This window comes from Arachis hypogaea, chromosome 8, assembly GCF_003086295.3.
Source record: "Arachis hypogaea cultivar Tifrunner chromosome 8, arahy.Tifrunner.gnm2.J5K5, whole genome shotgun sequence".
Lineage (NCBI taxonomy): Eukaryota > Viridiplantae > Streptophyta > Magnoliopsida > Fabales > Fabaceae > Arachis > Arachis hypogaea.
Window position 1 is genome coordinate 17,150,722 of NC_092043.1, and position 24,807 is coordinate 17,175,528.

The 24,807-nt window shown below is 34.0% G+C and overlaps 1 protein-coding gene across 15 annotated transcripts; it reads left to right on the plus strand.

Moving 5' to 3' along the window:
- The first annotated feature begins 7,694 nt into the window (after window positions 1-7,694).
- On the plus strand, window positions 7,695-15,045 carry LOC112706382 (uncharacterized). Of its 15 annotated transcripts, none has more exons than XM_025757657.3 (9): window positions 7,695-8,035; window positions 8,160-8,283; window positions 8,381-8,607; window positions 8,776-8,857; window positions 9,450-9,866; window positions 12,309-12,675; window positions 12,949-13,008; window positions 14,607-14,684; window positions 14,835-15,045. In XM_025757657.3, the coding sequence occupies exons 5-9, from the start codon at window positions 9,469-9,471 to the stop codon at window positions 14,883-14,885; spliced, it is 954 nt and encodes a 317-aa protein (XP_025613442.1). In that variant the 5' UTR covers window positions 7,695-8,035; window positions 8,160-8,283; window positions 8,381-8,607; window positions 8,776-8,857; window positions 9,450-9,468; the 3' UTR covers window positions 14,886-15,045. The 15 variants fall into 15 exon arrangements, with proteins under 15 accessions (XP_025613442.1, XP_025613447.1, XP_025613443.1 ...); XM_025757658.3 differs by having other exon boundaries at window positions 7,710-8,035; window positions 8,381-8,697; XM_025757661.3 differs by having other exon boundaries at window positions 7,710-8,035; window positions 8,381-8,697; window positions 8,776-8,846.
- The last annotated feature ends 9,762 nt before the right edge of the window (window positions 15,046-24,807 follow it).

Sequence of the window (24,807 nt, forward strand, 5' to 3'; positions counted from 1 at the left end):
CAAAAAATTGATCTTTGTTTTTGTTAAGGTGATCGTTTAGGTAGCGTTTGGTAAGGAATACTAAAATTGAGAATGAGGGACTGCAACTTAGTATTGTATTTAATGACTAAAGATTAGAATTAAAATTTTAGTTTCTGTCCCCAAAATTTTAGTTCCTTCAATACCTCCAGAAAGTGGAAACTCAGAAAACTAAAATTTTAAAGACGAAGACTGAAATTTAAATAACAATTTCTACCTAAAATACCCTAATTCCAAACTTGAAAATCCAACTCTACCCCTTTGGCCTTCTCCTTTCTCTGCACAGTGCACCCTCATCCAACTCTCTTCTCCGTCTTTGAAGCTCTACTCTCTCGCGTCCTTGCGCCTTCACTGCCGCTCATCTCTGAGGCTTCGCTGTTGCTCGTCCCTGCGCCTTTCTCGCCGCTCGTCCCTACCCTTTTGTTGCCGCTCGTCACTATACTATTTGAAGAAGAAAAGAGAGAAGGAGAAAGAGAGAATGGAAAAAGGGTATTCAAGTAATTTTGTTTGTTTTCGTCTCTATATTTATCTCAAACCAAACAAGATACTAAGACATAACATAGTCCTTTACACTTTACATCAAACCAATATTGGAATTTATTTCAATTTCTATTTTTTAGTCTCTGTCTCCAGTCTTTATCTCTCAATTTCAGTCTCTTCTCCAAACGCTACCTTATAATTAGAAGATTGCCAGGGAGAACAACAATGAGATAAAGAACTATTGGAATCTTCACATAAGAAGGAAGCTTTTGAGCAGAGGAATTGACCCTGCAACTTACAAGCCTCTCAATGATTCTTCTACAACTCACACGCCCATACTTCCAAACAACAAATAAAAACATTCTCACACTTCTCTTCCCCCATTTTTTTCCTCTACTATTCTCTTCTCTTGTGCTTTTGCAATCGAGAATCAGCAACCATGTCTTCTTTGGTCCTAAGATCCAGCAAGCCCAAGCTCATCTCTTCCAAGAAGTCTTTTCTTTCTAGAACCCTAAATCCATCCCACTGCCTCTCCTCTTCCTCAGATCGAATCCCTCTCTCCCCTCTTCCACCACACCAACTCTTACTCCCGCTTCCCTGGTACTTCCACCACAATTCCCTTGCCCCTTTCCCATTCTCTTTTTCTAATTGATTTTTATTTTGGAGATAACAGAATGATGACAATGAAAAAGAGAGTGAGGATGAAGATGAGAAAATTATGATAGAAGACACTGTTGCTTGGAATGCTAGAAATTAGAATTTATGAGTTGAATTTTTTTATTTTAGAACAACTAAAAATAAATAATTTGAATTCTTTTGAAAATTCTAATTTCCATTTTTTCTCATTTTCAAATTAGACCAAAAGGGTATTTGATTTCTAAATCAATTTTTACACCTTTCAAACAATGTAAAAAAAAAATCCTTATTTACAATTAATAAAATAACTTTGTCAAAAATAATATTATAAAAGAAAAAATTTAATTCATATAAAAGTTATTCTAAACTAAAGAATTCAATTCTATTCTATTAATATATTATAGTAGGTAAAGTATTAAATTAGTCCCCTACGTTTGGGCCTAATCCTGTTTTGGTCTCTAACGTTTAAAGTGTCTTATTTGAATCCAAAAATTTTTTATTTAACTTCAATTTAGTCCTACCGTGAAGTCAATATTAAATAATTAACGTCACCATTCCACCAAACCTTAATGTCCTTCCCTGAAAAATAGGTACAAACTCGAGGGGTACAACATCAACAGCGGATGCATTACTGCGAGCCACTAGCCTTGATTCAAGCACATGGATAACATAGTTAAGAACTCGCCTTCCGCGAGAAAGTTCACCGGTCGCGACAAGGACAAGGTCATCATCACCTCTACTGCGGGGAAACCTTCTCGGTAACCAAAGAGTTTGGTTATATGAGTTTTCCATATCTGAAAATTGAGTTTTGTTAATTATTTAACATTGACTTCACAGCAAGACTATATTGAAATTAAATGAAACTTTTTTAGATTCAAATAGGACACTTTAAACTTTAGAAAACAAAACAAGATTAAGCCCAACATATGGGGCTAATTTAGTACTTTATCCTATTATCATGGTTCTGAAAATTAAACCGGACCGATTGGTTCAACCGGAATAACCGGGAACCGATCACCTAGCCGGTCCGAGTAACGTCAAAAACTGCCTAGCAAAAAACCGGTCGAACCGGTGGTTAACCGGTGAACCGTCAGAACCATCCGTTTTTTAGAAGATTTCCAGTTCAGGAGGGCTCCCTCAAAATTCAAACGGTGCCGTTTTAAATTCTAAAAAAAAAATTCATAAAAACTAAAAAAAAAAACCCTGATCCCCAACACACCCAACCCCATTCCTCTCTTCTCCTCACCTCTCTGAAACTGAACTGCAAATTTTAAATTGAAAGCACAAAGAACCCTAGCCCTCCAGCCACCGCAGCCACTGCGCCCCGCAGCCCCCAGAGCCTCGCAACCACGCTTCATTGTCATCGACGAACTCGTCTCATCTGGGTAGAGGCGTCGCATTCGGAAGCTCCGTCGCCATCGCAGGAGCTATGTCGCCGTTGTAGGAAGCTCCGTCGCCGTCCTAGGAAGCTGTGTTACCGTCGTAGGAAGCTTCCTCGCCGTCGTGTGGAAGCTCTATCGCCATCGTCTCCTATGTTCGAGCGCTCTCTCTTTCTCTTCGCTAGTGTCACTCCCTTTCCTCCTCGCCGCCGGTAAGCACTGTGGCTTGGATTTTGATAATACTATGTTCGCCGGTGTCGCATCCTCCTCCTCGTCTCCTCTGTTTGCTGGTTTTACTGTTACTAATTGAGTTGCTGATTTAGGGTTTGTCATTCTGAGTTACTGATTTTGTTAATTTGTGCTTATTTTGTTAAATTTTCTGGAAAGAATTTGTTGTCAGATATTGTGTTACTGATTTTGTGAATTTGTTATTTTATTCTGAGTTGCCCATGTTTATGAAACTTGTTCTTATTTTGTTAAATTTACTGGAAAGAATTTGTTATTGATCCTCAGATATTTGTGTTACTGATTCTGTGAATTTGTTATTTTATTCTGAGTTGCCAATGTTTATGAAATTCAACTTGATTATAATGATCCTCAGATTCTGAATTGCCCTTCTGTTGAATTTGGAGTCTGATTTCTGGACAGAACTTTTGTTGCTGTTGCATTTTTTTGGTTGATTGTAACCATTGTGAGTTGCTATTTATTTTATTTTATTTTATTTTTGTTGATTATAATTATTTTGAGTTGTTTATTAGAATGATTTTGGAATAATTTGATATTTTTTGGATTAAGTCTGAGTGGTTGTTAATTATGATTTGTGATGAAGAGTTTCTTTATTTTGGTTTTACAAAGCATGAAACCCAGAACTTCTCAGTTCTATTGGTAAAAAATTATAGGATGAATATATATGTTTAAAATTATATATGATTTTTTAATAATTTTTTTTAATATTTAATTAAACCGGTTGAATCTCGGTTGAACCAGTAAATTATTGAACCAATAACTTCACCGATTTATTGACCGGTCCGGTTCTCGCAACCTTGCCTATTATAGTCATTCTAAATCATAAAATTAAATTTCAAATAAAATGGATTCTTTTCTTAAAAAATATAATTATTTTTTTATATTAAATAATTTCTAAACAAATTTTAAATGTGTGCATGATTTTGGGAAAGAAAATGTCAAATGTAAAAGACGAAGAAAAACAGCAAGATCTCTTTAGTTTTTTAAAGAATATTTTGCTATTTAAAAATTATTGCCTCTAAAATAATGATTTTAATTCGAAATGCAACGTTGAGAATTATTTTAAATAAAAAAATTATAAACAATTTTAATTTTGACTATAAATTTTAGGGACTAAAAAAATATTTATTCCTTTTATTGAACAAAAGTTTTTTACTGTAAATTATATTGTTTTTATGATTAGGTGATATTATATTCAATATCTTTTAATTTGTCTTTTTCATACCAATTTTTTATGTTTATAAAATTATTAAATATCACATTTTCGTAATTATGATTCCATTTAAACTCAAAAAAAAAATATAAGAATATTTTCTTTTCTCTGAAAATCAATCCAAACGCACTTTGATCTTATTAACAAAATTATATTTTATCTATTTATATATATTATCTCCTTCAAATATTAAGATTAATTTTTATCCAAATCGTTAGAATATTATTAGGATCAATTAGTAAATATTTATTAATTGATCCTAATCGATCCTAATAATATTCTAACACAAACTACATGGCTTAGGTGTAATGTTCTAATTATTTTTCCCCTCATTTCTATCTCATTCGTATTCTTCATATTTTTCAGTCCATAATTATCTATTTTTACCCAATAATTTTAATTTTTACTTGTAGTTCAACAAACTTACAATTATTATAAGAATTTTAAAATTATAATTACTAATTTATAAAATAAATAATAGAAGGTAATATAATATCTTACCACACAAAACCTTACGCTATAGTCGTAATTTAGAGGTGGTGAGACGTTACAACACTTAAAATAAAAATATGTGTATATATATAGTATTTAAATAAGTATAATGATAACTAAGAGCCTTAAAAAAAAGATAGGCCAAACATATGAATCATGTCGCACTCAAAAGCGTTAAGAATAGAAGTGTCGATACAGAAAACCAAAGATATATATATATATATATATATATATATATATATATATATATATATATATATATATATATATATATATAATTTTAAAAGAGTTATATAATAAGCTCTAGTCTCGATTTGCGAAACAAAGGCTAACTAGAAAATATATATAGTTCCAAAAGATAGCTATAAACATAAATTCTATTTTTTCAAAATCAACCTCTAAGAGGGATATACAACTTAATATACAAAAGTGGAGAATACATATAAACTAGGTACACAATATAACTTCCAAAATAAAATCTTCACTTCCCACAGAGAATCCAGCACGATCAGCGAGGTGCGTCACGTCTTGTATCTGAAAAACAGAGAATTTTCAAAACGGGTGAGAACCAAAAGGTTCCCAACTTGGTAATAGTTCCAAATAAAGATGATGTAAAACCATACGAACTCACTAGATAATCCTAAACTTCGACAAACAAGATCCAAGTCTAGGGTCATACTAATCCAAAATGGGGTAAACATACTACATACTTTTCTATGTTAATGATCCATAATCTCAAGTTCTCTCTAACGCTCCTCTCAGCCTTTCTCTTTTTAATTCAATACCGCAGAATTTCGGTATTGAATTCAGTAAATATTTAGCAGAAACAAACATAAGTAATAGGGTGCAAATACAATCAAGAGCAATTACATCATATATAACAAATAGCAGTTAAGCAGAGATATACTCATAGACAATCCAAGTACAACATGCATACTCAAACAATTTCACATAAATGCACATGATACATGTATGTCTTACTGGCCATGAGCTCACGTGTCAGTTACACTACCAGAACTCGACACATTCGGTAGCTAACTCGGACATCGTCTCTCTGATTGCGCATTTCCATGAGGCATATAATTCAGGGATTAGTGCCCTACCACCTATTATTGGATGCAAACATCAGGGGTATAATTCTAGAAAGAGTGTCATACCACCTTTCCATGTGAAGCAGTGCCATACTGATCCAGGGATTAGTGCCCTACCACCTTGCAAAACAAAAAGAACCATCGAACAAGTGGAATCTACCACCATTCTCGTTCTGGTATATCTCAGCTCAGTGTGCAAGCGTGATTTACCACCGTCCTTGTCACATCCTTGCCAAAAGTAAGTATTATTTCAATATGCAAGCGGATTATATCATTGACCTTGCCAGAATATAGTAATTCAGATCGTCATCAATTTTATCATTCATGTCTTTAATCATTTTTGTAATTAGCAGGTTCATTAACCACAATCTTTCATCAATTATCATTAACTTAGATTCTTCAATTCTCTATCTTATCCAAACATATCAGTTTAATCCATTCAATACATTCTCACTCGTTCCAGAGGCTAAAAACTAGTTAACGGACCTTAAACAGGGGTTACAGAGGTGAAAAAGTAGATTGGATAGGCAAAAACAGTTAAAATCAACATTTTCTGAAAAACAGGATAGTCGTGCGTACGCACGAGTTTCCTTTAGCGCATACACACGGAAACACATACGAAAAATATTCAATTCTGTAATGCAAGTCATACGTACGCATGGGTTGTGCATGCGGATGACTTGAAATGAGTAAAGAGCTAAGTTTTACCATTTACACATAAACCGTGGAATCCCTATCACAGTTTATAAAGAGACGGATTTACACATAAACCGTGAAACCCTACTACGGTTTATGAAGAACAACAACTCTATATATACTAACTAAAGCCAATTATTAAGAATAGTATTTTCACAATGTTTAATGAGGAGGAGAGTTTTTTACGCTAGTGCATTACTCTGGAAAAAATTCATAAAACCAAATAAGGTCTAATCCAATCATGTAGATGTATATTCTGTTGCCCCTAATCTACTGCACCTAGTCTATTGTATCATGCAAAAAAATAATTTAGTTCTAATCAAATTTTAACAGATAAATCACTAAATTGTTAGTTATTTATAAATTAAATAATTGACTAATCAAAGTCTAACACATTAATTAGCGAAAAATTAATTCGATACCAAACAAACGGTACAAACAATCTTGATTTTCCATGATCTCACTCTGCTAGAGTATCATTGTTACCGAATTCTCTCCCAAATCCTCTCAATTCCAACTATTCACGCACTCAATAATATAATCCATCCTTGGTCTCGTGATTTATGTACAAATTTAGCTATTCATAAACCATGATAGAGGTTTCACGATTCATGTGTAAATGATAAAATGTAATAGAAATTTTGTAGTTCAACCTAAAACACACATATAATGAGTTTAAAATGGTTGTATTTGCATAAATATAAATTTCAAATGTTTTATTTAAATATATTATTCTTAAAACAACTTATGAATATTATGAGAAAAAAATTGGAAATAAACCACGCACTTAACAAAAAGAAATATTAAAATAGTGTTTCTATATCAGAATATTATGTATAAGATATTAAAGATTTAAAATTTTACATATACGATAATAAACTAATATATTTTATAGTCATACTAAATAATATTTATTATTTTTAACTTGCACGGTAAAATGCAAATAAATGGGGAGGTGAAGATCTGGTCAATCCGTAGTTGCTTGCTAGATTCAAGTTAAGCTTTCATTATTTATACTATACCCATTCCAAGTCCCATCCACGTACACCCAACATCACAAACACAACTGTCTTCGAACCATACCCACAGTTACTAGGTCTAAGTCTTACATAACCGGTTCCTAGGTTCCAGTTTACCCCCAAAACAGGGTTAACTAACCCTAGTTAAGTTAAACATCCTGCACCCAGCCCAATAAATATCACTTCTGGTTCTGGGCGCGGTAATGGACTCATCTACTCAACTCAACTGAGACCCAAACAAGAAAAGAAAAGAAAATGAAATAAAATAATGTACAAAAATAAGTTGCAATTAATAATTGGGATCTGACGACTGAACTGATTCCGTCAAAGTACTTAACGCCGTAAGGAAACTCAAACATTAACTAACGGCGTTAAGGGGTGAGGGGAAGTATTGAAGTAACGGGTTTGAAATAGGGTGAACCGTGAATGGTTTAGGGTTGTGATAGATATGAGCCGTGAGATCGTTGATCTACGGTCACAAGTTGTGGGAGTGGACGGTTGGTGATAAGGAGTGTAGCACAATGATGTATATAAACATAAACCATGCTCCTCACCATTTTCGTTCTATCAGAAAAGAAACCAGAACAACCAGCTCCTTCTCTACCCTTTCCCCCTTCTTCTTCTTTGTCTTCTGTGTCTTTCTCATTATATTTATATATATATATATATCTATCTCCTTCAAGCTAGTAGCGCTTTCTCTCGCCATTTTTTTCTGCTGAACACGGTGAATGTTGAGGATCTGCCACTTTTCTCAAATTGAATGAGGTCTACAATTTACAAGGCCTCAATTTCTCTTTTCGATTATGTCCTTTTGTTTATCTTCACGGTGAAGAAGCTCGTCTTTTGGATTGTTTTTTATTTTGTGTTGGTGGCTCATTTTTGTTTGCAGATGTATGTTCAGAGAGGATTTGCCGGATTATAGCAGAGTTTGATTTTGGAATTCTCAAGTGAATTAGATTTCCTTAGTTTCATTGATATATTCTAGCGTTCGTGAAGATTTTTCCCTTCTTAAGGTAGGGAATTGAGCCGGAGTTTTCTTCTCTTCCTTTTTTTTCCCCTTCTCTTCTCTGTGCTAAGTTGGTTTGTTTGCCATTTCTGGTGCATCTGCAGATACATATTTTTCTTGGAAAATCACGGATTTTGGAGCTCTGAACTTCGATAGTCCTGTATTACAGGGATGATCGTGGCCGACTTGATTTTACAGCCATAGTCGGAGACAGAAGCTCTGAAATGTCGCCATTATTTGGATTTTAGACATAGATTCGCATTTCTGCAGAGCCTAGGAACTGAAATCGGAAAGCTTTCTCCGTCTCATGCGACAGGGGAACCAGATTTAGGTGAGAAACTAAACAAAGTTAATCAGAGCTGGAACTGTGTGCGTTTGATTCTCCTCATCGCAACCTTGCAGCGGTGAATCCAATTTTGATGTTCGTTTCTATCTGCTAGCTATAGCTTCTCTGATTCATCTCTCTTTCTCTCCTTCCTTACGTTTTCTTCTTCTGCAGGAAATCGAAAACTCGCTTGTTTATTTTCTTCGGTTGCGGTAGTTCCAGAAGGAATTGATTGTTCATCAAGTGTAAGTTTACGGTGAGAGACATTGATTTTCATTACTCCTTTGCGGTTTCCTCGATCTCTTTTCCTCACTCCTATTTTGGTGGCTCTCTCTGTTTTCTTTCTTCTTATTCTTTAATATCAATTAATGGCTTGCAAAAATCTCTGGTCTCAGTTCCGTTTTCATTTTCCCCTTTTCTGTATTTACAACTTCTTCTTCCACCTCGTTGTTCGATTTTTCCACATTGTCTTGGTTTTCAAAATTGGGGGAAAACAATTCGAACTTGGAGGCTCCGATTTTCAATGTAAAACTGGATTACCAAAAATATTTCAATAATATCTGCGCCTCCCTCATGTGTTTGCCATCGTCCATCTTTCGATGCTGACTCAGTGAAGCTGTAAAAGATGCTCATATCTCACGCCTCACACAATTCTCATCTCTTTTATCCTTTTTCTATTCATTGGAAATCGTAGACACTTGGATGCACATCTCGTAGACTATTAAGTTCAAAATCAAAGCCAATCTCAATTGCTTACATGAAAAAAGATGTAGCAATGTATGATTTTGATAGCTTCTTGTCATAATATAAGAAATTACAGCGGTTACTTGACCTTTTCAATGGCACAGGTGGAACAACAAAGAGGAGATGGATAAAGAGTCTTCTTCAGTTGTTCGGAGCAGCAATAACAACGTTAACGGCGGAGGTGGGGAAGGGTCTTTGGTGTTGAGGGCGAGTTCCGATGGGACGAGGCACACAACGACGCCGGATTTGGTGTTACAGTGGGGGAACCGGAAAAGACTAAGGTGCATGAAGGTGCAGGTTAAGGACAAGGACAAAGACGACTCTTCCGCACCGGTCCAGAGGACAACGGTTCGGGTGGATCGCCGGGTCGTTAGAACCGATAAAGACTCTTTAAATAAGCCCCCACTTGGTCTCAATAATAACAATATTACCCTCGCCAATAATAATCATAATCATCATCAAACTAACGGATATCCCAATCTCCGTCAACGCCCATCTTCGCCGCAGCAACGAATTCTCAGGTAACTGAATTGCCAATTACCATGCTCCTCCTCTGATTTCTTCTGCATTCAAATCTTCCTTCATATTAATAAGTGAACTGTAATTCTGTGTTTGAATTTAATGCCTGCTTTTTTATTCCCTTTTGATTATGACTGAAGAGAGTCTCAGATTCAGATGCGTTGTCCACGGCTTTAGATCTGAACGGGTACAATTTTAGAATGAAAAGAAAGAGTAACAAAAAGGAGAAATAAGAGATTTTTGTGTTTTATATTTTTCCTATGAAATTTATATTAATTTATGTACCAAAAATTTTTTAGAGCATGATTTATAGTTTCCTTTCTTTTTATTTTTTATTTTTTATTTTTTGTTGGCTTGATTAGTATCTTAAGTCTTAACCTATCTTGATGACAAGGGTAAGGTTCGTGTTGGTGGCGCACTGGCGCGTGGGCCATGCTCTTGCTTTTTCTATGTGAAATATAAATTAAAAAATTCAACGAGTCGGGGCTTGTATTGGGGACTTATCGTCCACATGTGTTGTGTAATTATTTTCAGCAAAGGATTTGTTTTCTTTTCTTGTTGTGGTTATCGATGAAAATATTCCATTACGAATTTTAATCTAGATTTGTTTTAATTTCTAATCAAGCATATGGAGGTGGTGTAAAATATGTTATCGGATAACTCTGTAGCAGTGAATAGTGTTTTCTCGGTTGTTCAATAGAAAACAAAAGTGGCATAGGTGGGAAAGCATGAGTTGAAAGAAACTGAAAGAGTAGTGCCAAGTAGTGGGGCAGGTTTGTGGAACTAACTATGCATGCATGTATGGTAGCACCTTTAAATCTTGTTTCGCTCCCCATTTCCGCCATAATTATTGGTGCGATGGCCGACTATATATGGTGATGGCAACTTGTGAGTCTCAAATGTCAGGCAAAGAATCACCGGCTTAAAAAATGTTTCCATAGTATTAAAAATTGGGCTGAATTATTATTGTACCTAACTGGGCTGAATGATAAGCATTTATCATGACTAAGAGGCTTATATTTTGTCCACTCTCCAATTGGTCAGGTCCTTGCGGTTGCCTCATCCGAATTGAAGAATAAAGAGGAGCTCACGGTATGTGCGTGAGATCCCCTTCCTTTCTTCCTTTCAAATTATATTTGGACTTAGATATTATTACCTCTAAGTAAGGAAAATGCCCAACAGAGTTAGGATCAACGCCTTCAATATTTAGACACATTATATACAAATCTAGTTCATAATTGCCTTCTTTATACTCTTGCGTATTAGCGTGGTAATCGTTAACTAACAACTAACGACTCTAATAATCCCAATCAGGTAAATGTCAGAGTTCATGTTTGAAATTTCTTGGGTTCTGCTATTTTTCCGTTTTTATATTTCTCGTGTTTTATGCATATGATTCGCAAAATCTGCCTAAAATATATGTAGATAGTTTCTCCAGCTCTGTGAAATCTTCATCTGGTATTCATTTATTGTGGCAATTAAAGCTTTTCTCCGTTTATGATTCTTTTTTATGTATTTAACTATTTATTTATTTTCTTTTTTGGATACGCTACCTGTGTTTGATTGTTTTTCATGTAAGCATGTATATGATTGATGGAGTTATAGAAATTCTTCGATCTATCCTCCGGCATAGGTAGATAGATATGGAGAGGAATAGTGATTCTGCAAATTCTGGTTCTGGATCTACATCTACGATGCGGATTGGGGAAACAAAACCCCACCTTCCTTATCATATCAACAATTACTACAGACTCTGTTAGAAACATGGAATGGACATTTTCCTTCCACGTGTTTAGCAAAAAGTCCTTTTCTACTTTAGCCGTCGGATGAAGGGACCAGGTCTCAGATCCGGTCACTTCCATTTAACATCTCACCACGTAGCAATCTCCATCTTTGCTTTACCCAAAAGCACTCTAAGATCCAACGGCTCCAAATATCCCGCGGAACCAGCTGTACCCGTTATAGGGAATCACACACTCCTTCCTCCTCTCGATTCATTCTCTAAGGTCTCTCATCTCAAATATGAAATATCTCATGATCTAATCTATAAACCTTTTTTATTTCATTTCACTGCATTTAGGGAAAAAAAATAAATTAAACGACCCACCTTCAAAGCACAGCGCAACACTACACAAATACAAAGTCACGCAAGGGGCCAAATACCAGCCCATATTTTACGCCAAACCCGTCTAGATTCCAGCCCCCTCCCTATTCTCACCCTTCGATCTATATTAGATCGACCCCTCAAGGTTAATTTCGTAAACTCACTACTCCCCAGTTACTTTTCCACAATATTTTACTCCTAAACTACCTCCCAAATGCATCTTTATTTTTGCTATTTATTATATAGTCGCATGTGATGTGGATTCATGTTTCTTACGGTTAAGATAGTCACATAATTACCTTACATGTGAGTTTTGTTTGTGTTTTCTTGTAAATTTTAGGAACTCGGAGACTTCAAGTGCTATGAGAGGAGTAGTAGGAGGGCAGAGCAACGGGGGTGTTAGGGGAATTGCGTCGCCGGATAGGGGTGCGCACGATAAGAGGGGTACGCACAACAACAACAACCACCACCACCATCATCACCATAACGACAATAATAAGTCCGCTGCCTCATCGGATACTGCGCACGATAGCAAAAAGGGTGGGTCACCCTCCGGCAGCGGGGATGCGGTTCCGCAGGTGTGGCCACCTAAGTTCGTGATTGCCTTGACCAACAAGGAGAAGGAAGAAGATTTTTTCGCCATTAAGGGTACAAAGCTCCCTCAGAGACCCAAGAAGAGAGCTAAATTCATACAACGCACCCTCAATGTAAGAACTCTCCTTCTTCTGCTCTTAATTATTTCTATTTTTCCATTCTAATTTCCTCAAGTTCAATTATTATTTATTAACTTTGTCTTCCGTACGATATATTATATGCAACTTGATTCAATAATTTTATGTCTCTTTTTTGAAATAAAACTATATATATATATATATATATATATATATATATATATATATATATATATATATATATATATATATATATATCACGGTTTTCAAATTAGAATTTGGATAAATGACTTTGTTTAGAACTTTTAGGAAGTTGATTTGTTACTCAACAAGGAGGAGGATGGTATAATTATCTGCAAAAATTGTCATGTAAGCAAGCATATAAAATATTAAAGTGGATATTGACACCAGCTAAAGTATATTTTAGTATGTGATTTTTGTTTTGTTTAATATTCTTTATTCCCTTTGTGCAAGTTAGTACGGGGGTGCCCCCGTTTTTGCTTTTGTATTTTATTCGGCCCCGTCGCTAGGAAAGCCATATATGGTTGGCAGCTGTGGAATTTGGGTACACGCGTCAGGGTGAGCTTGGTTCACACCGAATGGCCACCAAATATTTGTTAGGAAGCCTACTGGGAATTTAATTTGTGCTTCTTTGCCATTTTTTCAAAAGCAAATGACACGGCCTTGGAGCAGTGAGGGTGGGTGGCCGTTATCAATACCATAGTCCTGAAAATTAAAAAATGAAACTCTTTTCTAATTCTTTACATATTAATTTAGTATAAAATGCATTGAAACTATCGTTATTATTAAGTAGTAAAATGATTAAAAAATATTTAATTTAAGTAAAATAGTACAATTCATATGTGATAAAGTTATGAATTTAATGGTGATAATTTTTTATTCTATTATTTTACTAAATCATTTTGTTTTACGGAACTTTTTCTATTATTTATCTCGAGTATTAGTATTATTAAAGGCATAGTTGACCACTTGATGCGGATTTAACATTAACTTTAAATTGGGCCTCGTAGATTCGGCCAGCACGACTATTACTTTCAAGAATTGTATTTTTAAAAAAAGAAATGTTAAATATTTTTTTAACAGTTAAACTTGAATTTGTTTTTGGCGTACAATATGTTATACTGGGAATAATTTATATAAAGTAGGAACCGTGTTTTTTTTTTATAGTTATAAATTAAAGGTATTAATCCATAACATGAAAAAATCTCAATATGAAAAACAAAATATCTAATTATTAAAAATTATAATAAAAATATATTATGTTAATAATATAATAAAAAATATTTAGTTATAAAATAAAAAATGTTATTGTTAAATTTTATTCAAAAAGTGACTATGTTAATTTAAGAGGGCATTTTATCTCACAGAATTAAATTTTATTCAAAAAGTGACTATGCTAATTATATTTTATTCAAAAAAATATGTTACTGCATATTATTATTATTATTATTTAAGGCTACAGCTAGTCCTTTACATTTTAGGGGAAAAACGAAAATGGGACGACGAAGCTGTGTTTCGATGAGGTTATAGGGTTTCGTTGGGGCACGTGTGGAGGTTTGTACTTTGTAGGGTCTGGGTTATGGAGGGTGACCTTCGATGTTGGATGTATATGGCAGTAGTAAACGGGAATGGTGTGGTTGCCACTTGCCGTTGCCATACTGGATTTTGTATCACCCTGCGATTGGCATGAGTGTTGGCAGTGCCAGTTGTAGTCGACGAAAAGAATTATTTGGGCCTTTTTTGGTTGGGTAAAAAGATTAAGGTGAAACTTTATATGGATGGATGAAACTCATGCATAGTTTTACTGTCCGGGCTAAGTTTTCCACGCATTCGGAAGAATCATTAGCTAACCCCCTATCTGTTCGTATTTTCTTTCCGTTTATTTTTGCCTGCTGCATTATGAGTTGTGCTGTGAATTTACATTTGGGAATTTTGATCTATTGCAGCTGGTAAGTCCAGGAGCATGGCTGTCCGATCTTACCTTGGAACGGTACGAAGTTAGGGAGAAGAAGATTTCCAAAAAGGTAACGTCGTTGTAATTGAAAACCCCCCTCTTCCCCCTTCCTCCCTCGATTACCTGGAAAAAGGAAGATTCGTTGTATTGTATCTTCCATTATTTTCCTTTCCCCCTTTGGTTGCAGCTATAATATATTGTAATTTTCATTTTGGTGCAGAGACCTAGAGGGTTAAAAGCTATGAACAATGTGGAGTCTGACTCTGAATAGTGGGAAAAGCGTGTTGGAAGATGATAAGATGTTTTAGGTGACGTGAGGGTGCTTATGTTTGTTAAGGATGTAACAAATGTTGGGATATTGTAAAGCATGGCATCCCAGGTTGCATGCCAACAAAATCAAAGTCGAAATATAAATATTTTAGCCTTGTCTCTGCTTATTGTCTCCCCTTTCATGATGATGCTCTTCTATTCTGCTGTTTACTATTTTTGGAAGGCCTCGCTTTGCTTCGCAATTACGACTGATTGAAGGGTCCATCTCGTGCTGGAGGATGAGCATGTCGGAATAGTTTGTCGGGCTCAGCACCTTAAATTCAATTGACACTACCATAGTACGATTTCAAACCACGTCCTTGACTCGTGGGTTGTGCAACTATAATTGACATCTGAACAAAGGTTAACGATGATCTAATGGGAAAAGGTTTCTAGAAAGTAAACAACCATTGACGTTACTTTGTTTATTGAAAAACAAAGTTAGGATTTTAGAATACGCTTTGGTGTTATGCAAATGTTGCAAAAATTAAAATAATATTTACATAATATTTTTTTAATGATAATTTTTTAAAAATATTATTTAAAAATAAAAAATATTATTTTAATTTTAATAATATTTTCAAAATATTATAATTACTGTATCTTACTAGAAGGGAAAAAATGCTTCTTTCTTTTATATTTTCTTTGGTTCAGAAGTTAAAATCAAGTTGAAAGAATTTATTCCCACATTAGCGGTCCATAAGACAAAGAATCAGGATACTTTTTGTTTACTTATGCCTTTTCTGGTTGTGTAGTGATGTTGATTACTTGAATTTATTGGTGATAATGATGGTGATAACGTTGTGTTTGAGAACGAGTTTTTTTTTTTTTTAATTTTGAAAAATATATATTTGGGGGTTTGAGGGTAAGAGGTGAGGAGAGAGAAGTGACAAGTGAGATTATTGACCAATTATTAGTTTTGTTATTTTCCAAAAGTTGTCGATTCACATAATAATCTATAGACTATAAGTATATGAAATAAAAATACTTCTCTTATTTTAAGTTTGAATAACTGAAGGAAGCTTTGTCATGGACAATCTAGAGAACGCTTATACAAGTATCCAACATTTATAAATCATTGTAAAGCACACAAAATTAAAATTAAAATTAAAATAAAAGTTACAATTGCTTTTAAATATCTCAAAGTTATGAATAGCCCAACATGGATGTTACTTACTTTCCACACTTGCAATTAAGAGGTTTAAATTTAAATTGATCTAAATTAAATTATTCATCTGATTTATTTAAATTAAAAATTTAGCAAAATCATATTATTTTAGATTTAATTAATTTTTTTATTAACCGTATGAATTAGGTCGGATTTCGAATCTATTTATCAAAATCAATCTAATCTAATACAAAGTGCACAATAAAATTTTATTTAAAATATATTTAGTTTGTTATACATTTTTATTTTACTCATATATTATTATTAGTTAATGAATATTTATGAATTTTAAAAAAATATTTTTTTTATTTTAACTAACTTATAATTTTATTTTTATTATTATATTATTGTTGATTTTGTAATATACTATTAACACTTATTATCTTTTTTTTTGTGTAAAGATTTACTATGTTATTGTTCTGATTTGATGTTAAAATACAAACTGCTTGAAATTGGATCGGATTGGACTAGATTTTCTAAAAAAAACAAATATATCGAATTCAAACTGCACTATAAGTAAAATTAGTGTTATGTCGATTTTTAGCAAATCTAGGTTAGTTTGATATCTAGTGATATGGGAGTGATTGAGTGAAACTTACTCATCTTTAAGAATTCTAGTTTTTAATTGTGCATCAAAGACTCTCGTTGGACTAATAATGAAAAGAAAAAACGTAGAAACAAAAGACAAAAACTACAAAATTTGAAATGGAAAAGATACAAGAGAAACAAAGTAAACAACTAAATTAAAAGGAAGCAATAAAATTGCCTTTGATGTGATCAAAGGATTTTAAGATTCGAATATATTGAAATTAAAGAACGAAAGAAAAGGACTTTGCAGAAAAAGTAAATCGCTGAAAAGAACATTTGTAAGGGAAATTAAAATGAAAAGTAAAGACTATAGAAGAAAGCTTGCAGAAAAAATGAACTCTGAGCAAGATCAAAAAGTCTCTGGGAATGTGATATTGTAAGAATTTTTTCTAAAAATGAATTCCAACTTCTATTCCTTCCAACCTATGTCTATTTATAGCCACTTTTAACCAATCAACATTCCTTCACGTGCTCCACATACAAGGAAATCAAACATAATTGTTCCTGCCACAAAAATAGTGTGATAACCGTCTTCAACTACCTCAATTATTAGTCTCCCCGTTGCTTCGATCACAAATCCTCATTTTCGATATGCATATTCAATCAACCTAGCCTACTCATTGATGATTTCTCTTCGATCACCTTGAGCACCTTCTCGACATAATCTAGACAAATGTCTTTGATTTGTTTATCATCAAATTTAAATTATTTTTAGCTAACAAATTTCTCCCTTGAATTGACAATTTTTTTTAAAACAAAGAATGTGCCGATTCAATAAAATTTATTTTTTATTTTAAAACATTTAAAAAAACAAAATCTAAACCCAAACGTTTGGAATTCCCAACTGACATCAAATTTTGAAAACCGTTTCACTTCGTCACTTCTATTAAATGTGTGTCCCATCATGTACACTTCTCCATTAATTTTAGGTGTTTCAACTCTCTTCAACTAAAAAATTACTTCAATTTCGTTTATAAATACCACTTTATCAACCTTTTAGAATCTTTTTCAGAAACTTCTTCATCACCAAAAATTATTTCACCTTTCAAATTCTGCACCTAAAAGCAAGAAACATCTTCTTCACATTCTTTTACTGTTTGTGAGACTTAAATTCATCTTCTTCATACCAGTGCAAAATTATTTCATCTTTCAAGTTCTGCATCTAAAAACAGAGCGCAACTTCTTCATACACCTCTCACTGTTCATAAAGCTCATCTCCATCTACTTCTCTTTTCAAGGTATGTTTCATATACTAGCTATATATATTTGGAACCATTAATTCTAATATATCCATTTCATAAAAGAATATTCTTATTTTACTCATCTTGTCACTGTGCATTTCCCATAATCACTATGGCCACTAGTAGTAAATCCTCCTTCCGCAAAAGGAAAAGAGACCATAGAGAAAAATCCCATGTATGAACCTTCGGATTATAACTCAAAATCATGATATTATTATTGAAGAGCCTATTGATGTTGCCAATTCAGAAAAAATCCTTTTTTCTTTCACTGTTGATAATCAAATGCATTGTTTTCTGAGTCCTTTGCTTCCTCCCTCAGAAATCGACCGAGTTCTCCCTTTTTTTTTCCTTCTTTCCCTGGTCAAGAGCTCCTAATAAAAAAAGGACATGTACATGGCTCCCTTCGATGACCATACAAAACTATTTTGAAACAACCCTAAGACAACTTCTTCGAAGAGTGTAAACTAGATAGCCTGGTTCGAAAAGATTGAACCAAAAAAGAAAGACTTTTGGGTCTGGCATGGCATATATGACTTGCTTCGATTATCACAATATCAACTTACGACTCACTATTGGATGATCGGAGCTACTTTGTACTTCTGGAGTCGGTTGACTAACAACTTTCACTTGCCATGTCGGATGATTAGTCCAACTCTTTTCGATGTAGTAGCTATTACAGGGTTAAATCCTTCTTGGATCGATATTACCTCGAACATGAAACTAGAAAAGAAATATAAAATCAATTGGAAGAGTTCTTCTTATGGAGAATTCATAAAAAATAACATGGGTCAAGGTAAAGATTCCGTTTCTGATGACGAGTATGTAGTCTTTTTATGTTTTTGGTTAAATGCTGTGGTTTTTGGTTCTCGAAGTGTCACTATACAAAGGCTTTATCAATTCCTTGGTGTCTTGATCCATGAAAGCAAATCACTTTTATATCTCTCGAAACTCCTTCTTGATAACTTATATGACGAGCTTGGCCAAATGGTAACAAGCCTTGAGAATCGAACTCCTCTCAGTACAGATGGACCATTTTGATTTTTTCAGATAAAGCTGGACAGTATAGCAGAAACCCGCCTCCTCCAAATAAGAAAAGAGTACATTCGGTGATCTTTCAACCAAATCTCTATTTCTTCTAAAAAAGGGATAAGTACTTTTTTCGTCCCCAAGGTCTGGGGTCAAAATTAAAATCGTCCCCGACCTTTTTTTCTTATTAAAATCATCCTCAACGTTACAAAACGTTATAAAATCATCCTTTTCCGAATTCTTGGACCAAAATACCCTCATCATCATCATTCTTCTCTTCACCTTCCTCACCCCACCACCTCCACTGCCACCAACATTACCACCACCACCACCACCACCAAACAACAGCAACAACACCAAACCAAGAAGCAGAAACAGAAAACTAGAAGGCAGTAACCCCCCACCCCTCACCCCCTCACCGTAACCCCCCACCCCTTACCCCACTCCCTCACCCCCTCACCCCCTCACCTCCTCACCGTAACCCCCCACCCCTCACCCCACTCCCTCACCGTAACCCCCCACTCCCCTTCCTCACGTCTCTCTCTTTCTGGTCATCATCATCATCATCAACAGATTTCATCAACAATAATAAATTTAATCAAAAATCCAGAAATTCAAATTTCAGCAACAACAAATTTCATGAAAAATTCAGAAATTCAAATTTCAGCAACAAATTTCACAAAAAATTCAGTTCACAGAAGAAGAAGAAGAAAAAGAAGAAGCAGCGACGGTGCGGAAGGTCGTGCGGTGGTGCGGTGGTGCGGTGCGACAGGACGGCAAAGCGGCAGGGCAGGAAGACGGTCCCCCTTCTCTACCCCCTCCTCCCCCCTTTTTTTCTCGCGCCCCCCTTTCTTTCTCTTCCCACCCCCTTTTCTTCTTTTTTTATTTATTTTATATTTATTTTATAATTTTTTAATAATGAAGGGTAATTTGGTTAAAAAAACAAAATTGAAGTAGAGAATGACGATTTTATAACGTTTTGTAACATTGAGGATGATTTTAATAAGAAAAAAAGGTCGGATATGATTTTAATTTTAATTCCAGACCTTGAGGACGAAAAAAATACTTATTACTAAAAAACAACAACCTCCATCTCTGTTCAATATTAAATAAATTTTTAAACTTAAATATGTTTTTAAATATTAATTTATTGATTTACATATTACTAAATCACATGTACATAATTCCTGACCATTCAAATAAACTTGAAACATAAAAGTATATTATTTTTCACATTTTTATAACTTAATTTTCTACACCTGATATATCAAAAAATACTAAACAAACTATAAATTATAAAATCAATATCCATAAAAAAATTAAAATCAAATTTTAAATATTAATATATTAATACCAACTATTAAATAAAAATGAATAGAATAATTTAAATTCATATAAGAATTAGTGACCTGCTCTTCATTCATATAACCGACTATGTGTCTATCTTCATTGAGTTGACTAATGTAAAAATCCTATGATTCTCATGGGTGCTGAGCATTATCTGTCATAATTGCTTTTCTTCTTTTACTTTCTTCTTTCAACCTTTTCACTCACTCCTTCAACCCTTTCACTATCATAGATGGTAAGAGAAATTTAACGCATTGTCACAGGCGAAGGGAGCGTTTATAAAGACTTGATTTCATGTCCTTTTTGCAGGCTTGTAGTGCGAAAATGAAATTCAAATTTTACCTTCATTTTTTCGCTGTGTACTTTTGCGATAATAGGAGAGGATTCTGCCGTGTCTTTGCAGGCCTCTATTACGGAAATAAAAGATCTTGTTTTACATTTAATTCGAAAATATAACTAAATGCACATAAAAAAAAAAAATCTTATGTTCATTTTATATTTATGCAAAAACACAACTAAATACAAAAAATGATATAATTTTTGTATCTACATTTAAAAGTAGTAAATAATTAATTTTTTAATTTAAAAATAAAAAAAACGCATATACATGCATACATAACCAAAAGAAGGAGCAATGAGAGAAGGTGAGAGCAGGGGAGGGCCCTTAAGGGAAAAATACAGTGAGGTCGTTGGTAATGTCAACAGAAGAGATAAGGAAAGAGTGAGGAAGGATTTGTATCTGGTGTTAAGGAGGAAAATAATCTTGGAAGAGTAGCTAAGCCTCTGAGAGTGTCGTTTAGAGACAAAGTGGGGGTGGGGTGGCCAGGGGGGAGGGCGAGAAAATAGTTGCGTCCTTTGCTTTGGCAGGGACGTTAAGCGGGGTTAAAATAGCTATTGTGAAAGGGAAGTTATGCCACCATGTGTAACTTTTACTGAGGAGGCAAGGAATGCTCTAGCACAACCTTACAGAAATGATATTGTGATCAAGATATTGGATAAGTATTATAGTTGTTAGAAAGATAAGAAAGTAGAAAAAAAGATTTGTGTGTATTCAAGTTGTTTATTCAAGTTATCTAAAATAATACAATATAAAAGAGTATTTATAGGTACTAAGAGAATTATAATAATAAAGACGTAATCTCGTATAATGAATATTCAGATACAATATAAAAGAGTATTTATAAGTACTAAGAGAATTGTAATAATAAAGACGTATTCTCGTATAATGAATCTGAATATACTAAATAATACTAATTGATTCTAATTACATGGCGCTAATCCATAAACTCAGTTCTGTTTGGCGTACAAAGGGCGGTTATGATCTATTGGACGTAGGTTACGACTACTTCCTTGTGAAATTTAATTCAATAGAGGATAGAGTGAGAGTTATGCTAAGAGGCCCATGATTGATTGATAAGAACTCTGTTGCGGTGAAGTCTTGGACACAAGATTGGTTCAACGTTAGTGTGAAATTGAATCGCGAGGCTGCTTATTTGATGCTATCAAGAAGAGAATATGATGTGTATTGTAGAAGCAGTTGGAAAGCCCCGAAAAGATCAGCTGGGCAGAAGAGGAGAATTGGCTGTGAATTAGAAGCTTCGTGTCCCAAAAAAATACAAATTCTTGATATGACTCTGTCTTCACAACGTTATTCCTTCAGCAAATTTCAGATATAGTCGTGGTTTAGCTACTTGTAATATATGTCATAGATGTAACACTGTTCCTAAAACTCTTTTGCATTATACTCTCAGAAATTGTCCCAAGGCTAATATAATTTGGATTGCTTTAGGTCTCACTATAGCAAATATTAACCTATCCTTTTGGTTAAAGAACAGCTGCAAGTATGGTAATTTCTTTATCTTCTTCTCGGCTTTTTAGTGGATTTGGCGTGATAGGAATAATAAGCTTTTTAACTTTGAAGATCCTTGGAATGTGGGTAGGTGATTAGTTTGATTAGAGGGCCAACTAGGGAGTTGCATACTATTTGTACCAAGCATCATTTCTTAAGTCCTGCCTCTCTGTGGCTATTTTGGGTACCTCCCTCTATTAATGCTATTAAAATTAATTGTGAGGCTAGTCTTTGTAGTTAAAATGGTACTGCTCGTTTTGGTTGTATTATTTAAAATTCTGATAGATGTTGATTGAAGAGTTGTGATGATTTCATTATAACTGACAGTGTTCTTTAGGCTAAATTTTATGCTATTTAGAGGAGACTTGATGATGCTATGCAAGAGTGAAATTTGGTACACAAAGTCCAAGATATCTTGACATGTAACTGAAGAGCGAATATTTCTTTAATCTAGAGATCAGCCAATAGTGCGACTAACCTCATAACTAATTTTTTTTTATTAAGTATAGAATATTATGTGGAATACCTACAAACTCTAGTACTCTACTATGTGATTTGGCGTGTTTTTTTTGTTTATTTTTTCTTTTATCTTTAGTCACAGAAAAAATAACCAAAAGAAGAAAAGGAGAAACCTCGCATTCTGAAAATGGAGCTCATGCAAGATATATGACCGCTGACATGAAAAAAAAAAAGTAGGAAAGACTTGTGATATTAATTTTTGAATGGAAAAATATAGGTAACAATGAAAATATTAAACAATGTGAATAATAGATATATCAAATGTTTATTTTACTAGGTGTACGGATGGTTATTTTAATATTAAGATTTAGATGGTTAATTTGGAGATGTAGTGTGTTTTTATTTGTTTGGTGGTTGTTCATGTTGTTCAAAATAGTCATGGTTATTTTAATATTAAAATTTAGATGGTTAATTTAGAGGTGTAGTGTGTTTTTATTTATTTGGTGGTTATTCATATTTTTCAAAATAGTCATTGTTTACCTGACACTTCTCTTTTTTTATTTTCATATAGAAAACTCTTCATGTTCGTTCCCTCCAAAATTCCAAATTGCAAATCTCATAATTAATTGAGATAGGCTTCTACTACTAATGTCTCTTAGCTAAATTCAACTGAAAAAAAAATATACACACTCAAAGCAACTTTTTTTTTTCAGTAGTTAAGTTTTCAATACCGTAATAATATATTTTCCTTCCTCTAATGAAAAGCGACGTGAAATATTGCCTAAGAATATGATCGCACCTATAATAATGATCATGATGCTAAGCTTCCTTATCATTAGGTTAGACTTGGTTATCTCGTATAATTGAAATATATTCAATCCTCGATTTCATTCGCTCAATGCCAAAACAAATGCATCACCAAATTATATTAAGAATCGACGCCATTCGAATAAGAAAAATTCATTATGTACTAAAACAGTGAAGTCACAAATATCTCGTAATACTCTTCAAATCACAAAAATAATGCTATCCATAGAACAACACATAAGAAATCTCTGCACAGCAATACAATACGATAATCCACCATCTACAAGCTCAGATCCTGAGAGAAGATCCGAAGACGAGAGCAGCGGCGGCAGTAAAGATAGCGGCGACAAAGGACGGAGAGATGGCGGCGGCGGCAGAGGTAGGGCTGGGAGCCGGCGCATCAGCGGCGTGAGCAGCGCCGACGATGGCGACCAGCACCGCCATTGTGGCCATGACTGCGAGCTTAGTGGAAGCCATTGACGATGCTTTCTCTTTTTAGGATTTTAATTTGGACCACTGATTTTGAGAAGAGATTAGAGATATTATTTCAGCGAAGCTAAGTTTGAAGGAAAAAGTGTGTGTTCAGTGGTTATATATAAGGGAGTTGGGTGAAGAGCGGTTGCGGGCAGTCGGGGCAGCTGCCCGAATTTACAGTCTGGCCAATGAATATAGAGTGCCAGCTAATTCCGTTACTAATAATGCAAATTTTTCAATTTTTGTAACAGATTCTAGTTTGATATGACCGATGTGCAACGACGTTGTTTCGTTAATTCTTCATCTAAAGGCGAAGCCGGCTTCAATCCCACGAGGCTGCCACCCAGTTTATGCCCTAATAGAAATTAATTTTACGTAAAGTTGATAACTGTGAGAGACGTTAGATGAAAATTTAGTTAAATTATTAAACGATTCTCAATTATCAACTTTACATGAAGATAATTACACCTGAATTTTCATCTTATACCCCTTATTCTCACTATGATTCTGATCTGTAAACTTTTTTTTTAGTCGCAGTTATTTGTCATTATTACAGTAAGTAATATTACAAGTACAAGATTTTTCTTTATCAATAGTTGAATTTGATTTAAAAATAGATTTGTAAGTGTAATATTTTTCTAGTAGAATAGATATTAGGACTAATAAATCAAACTTTTCTAAAAAAATTAGTGTATGCCATACTATGGGTGTATTTGGTAAACACGTTGAGGAGGAGAGAAGTCCGTTTGAGCTTTTTAAAAGTTTCATTTTGATGTTTGGTAATTTTTATCTTTTTAAACGCAGAATTGATTCCGCCTCTGAATCCACGTTTAGCAAAAGCTAAAATTTGCAGCTTCTGTGTTTCACGTTTATGGTTGCTAATTGCCATTAAAAAATTAGGTAAAAAATTTTTTTTTTTTCATCA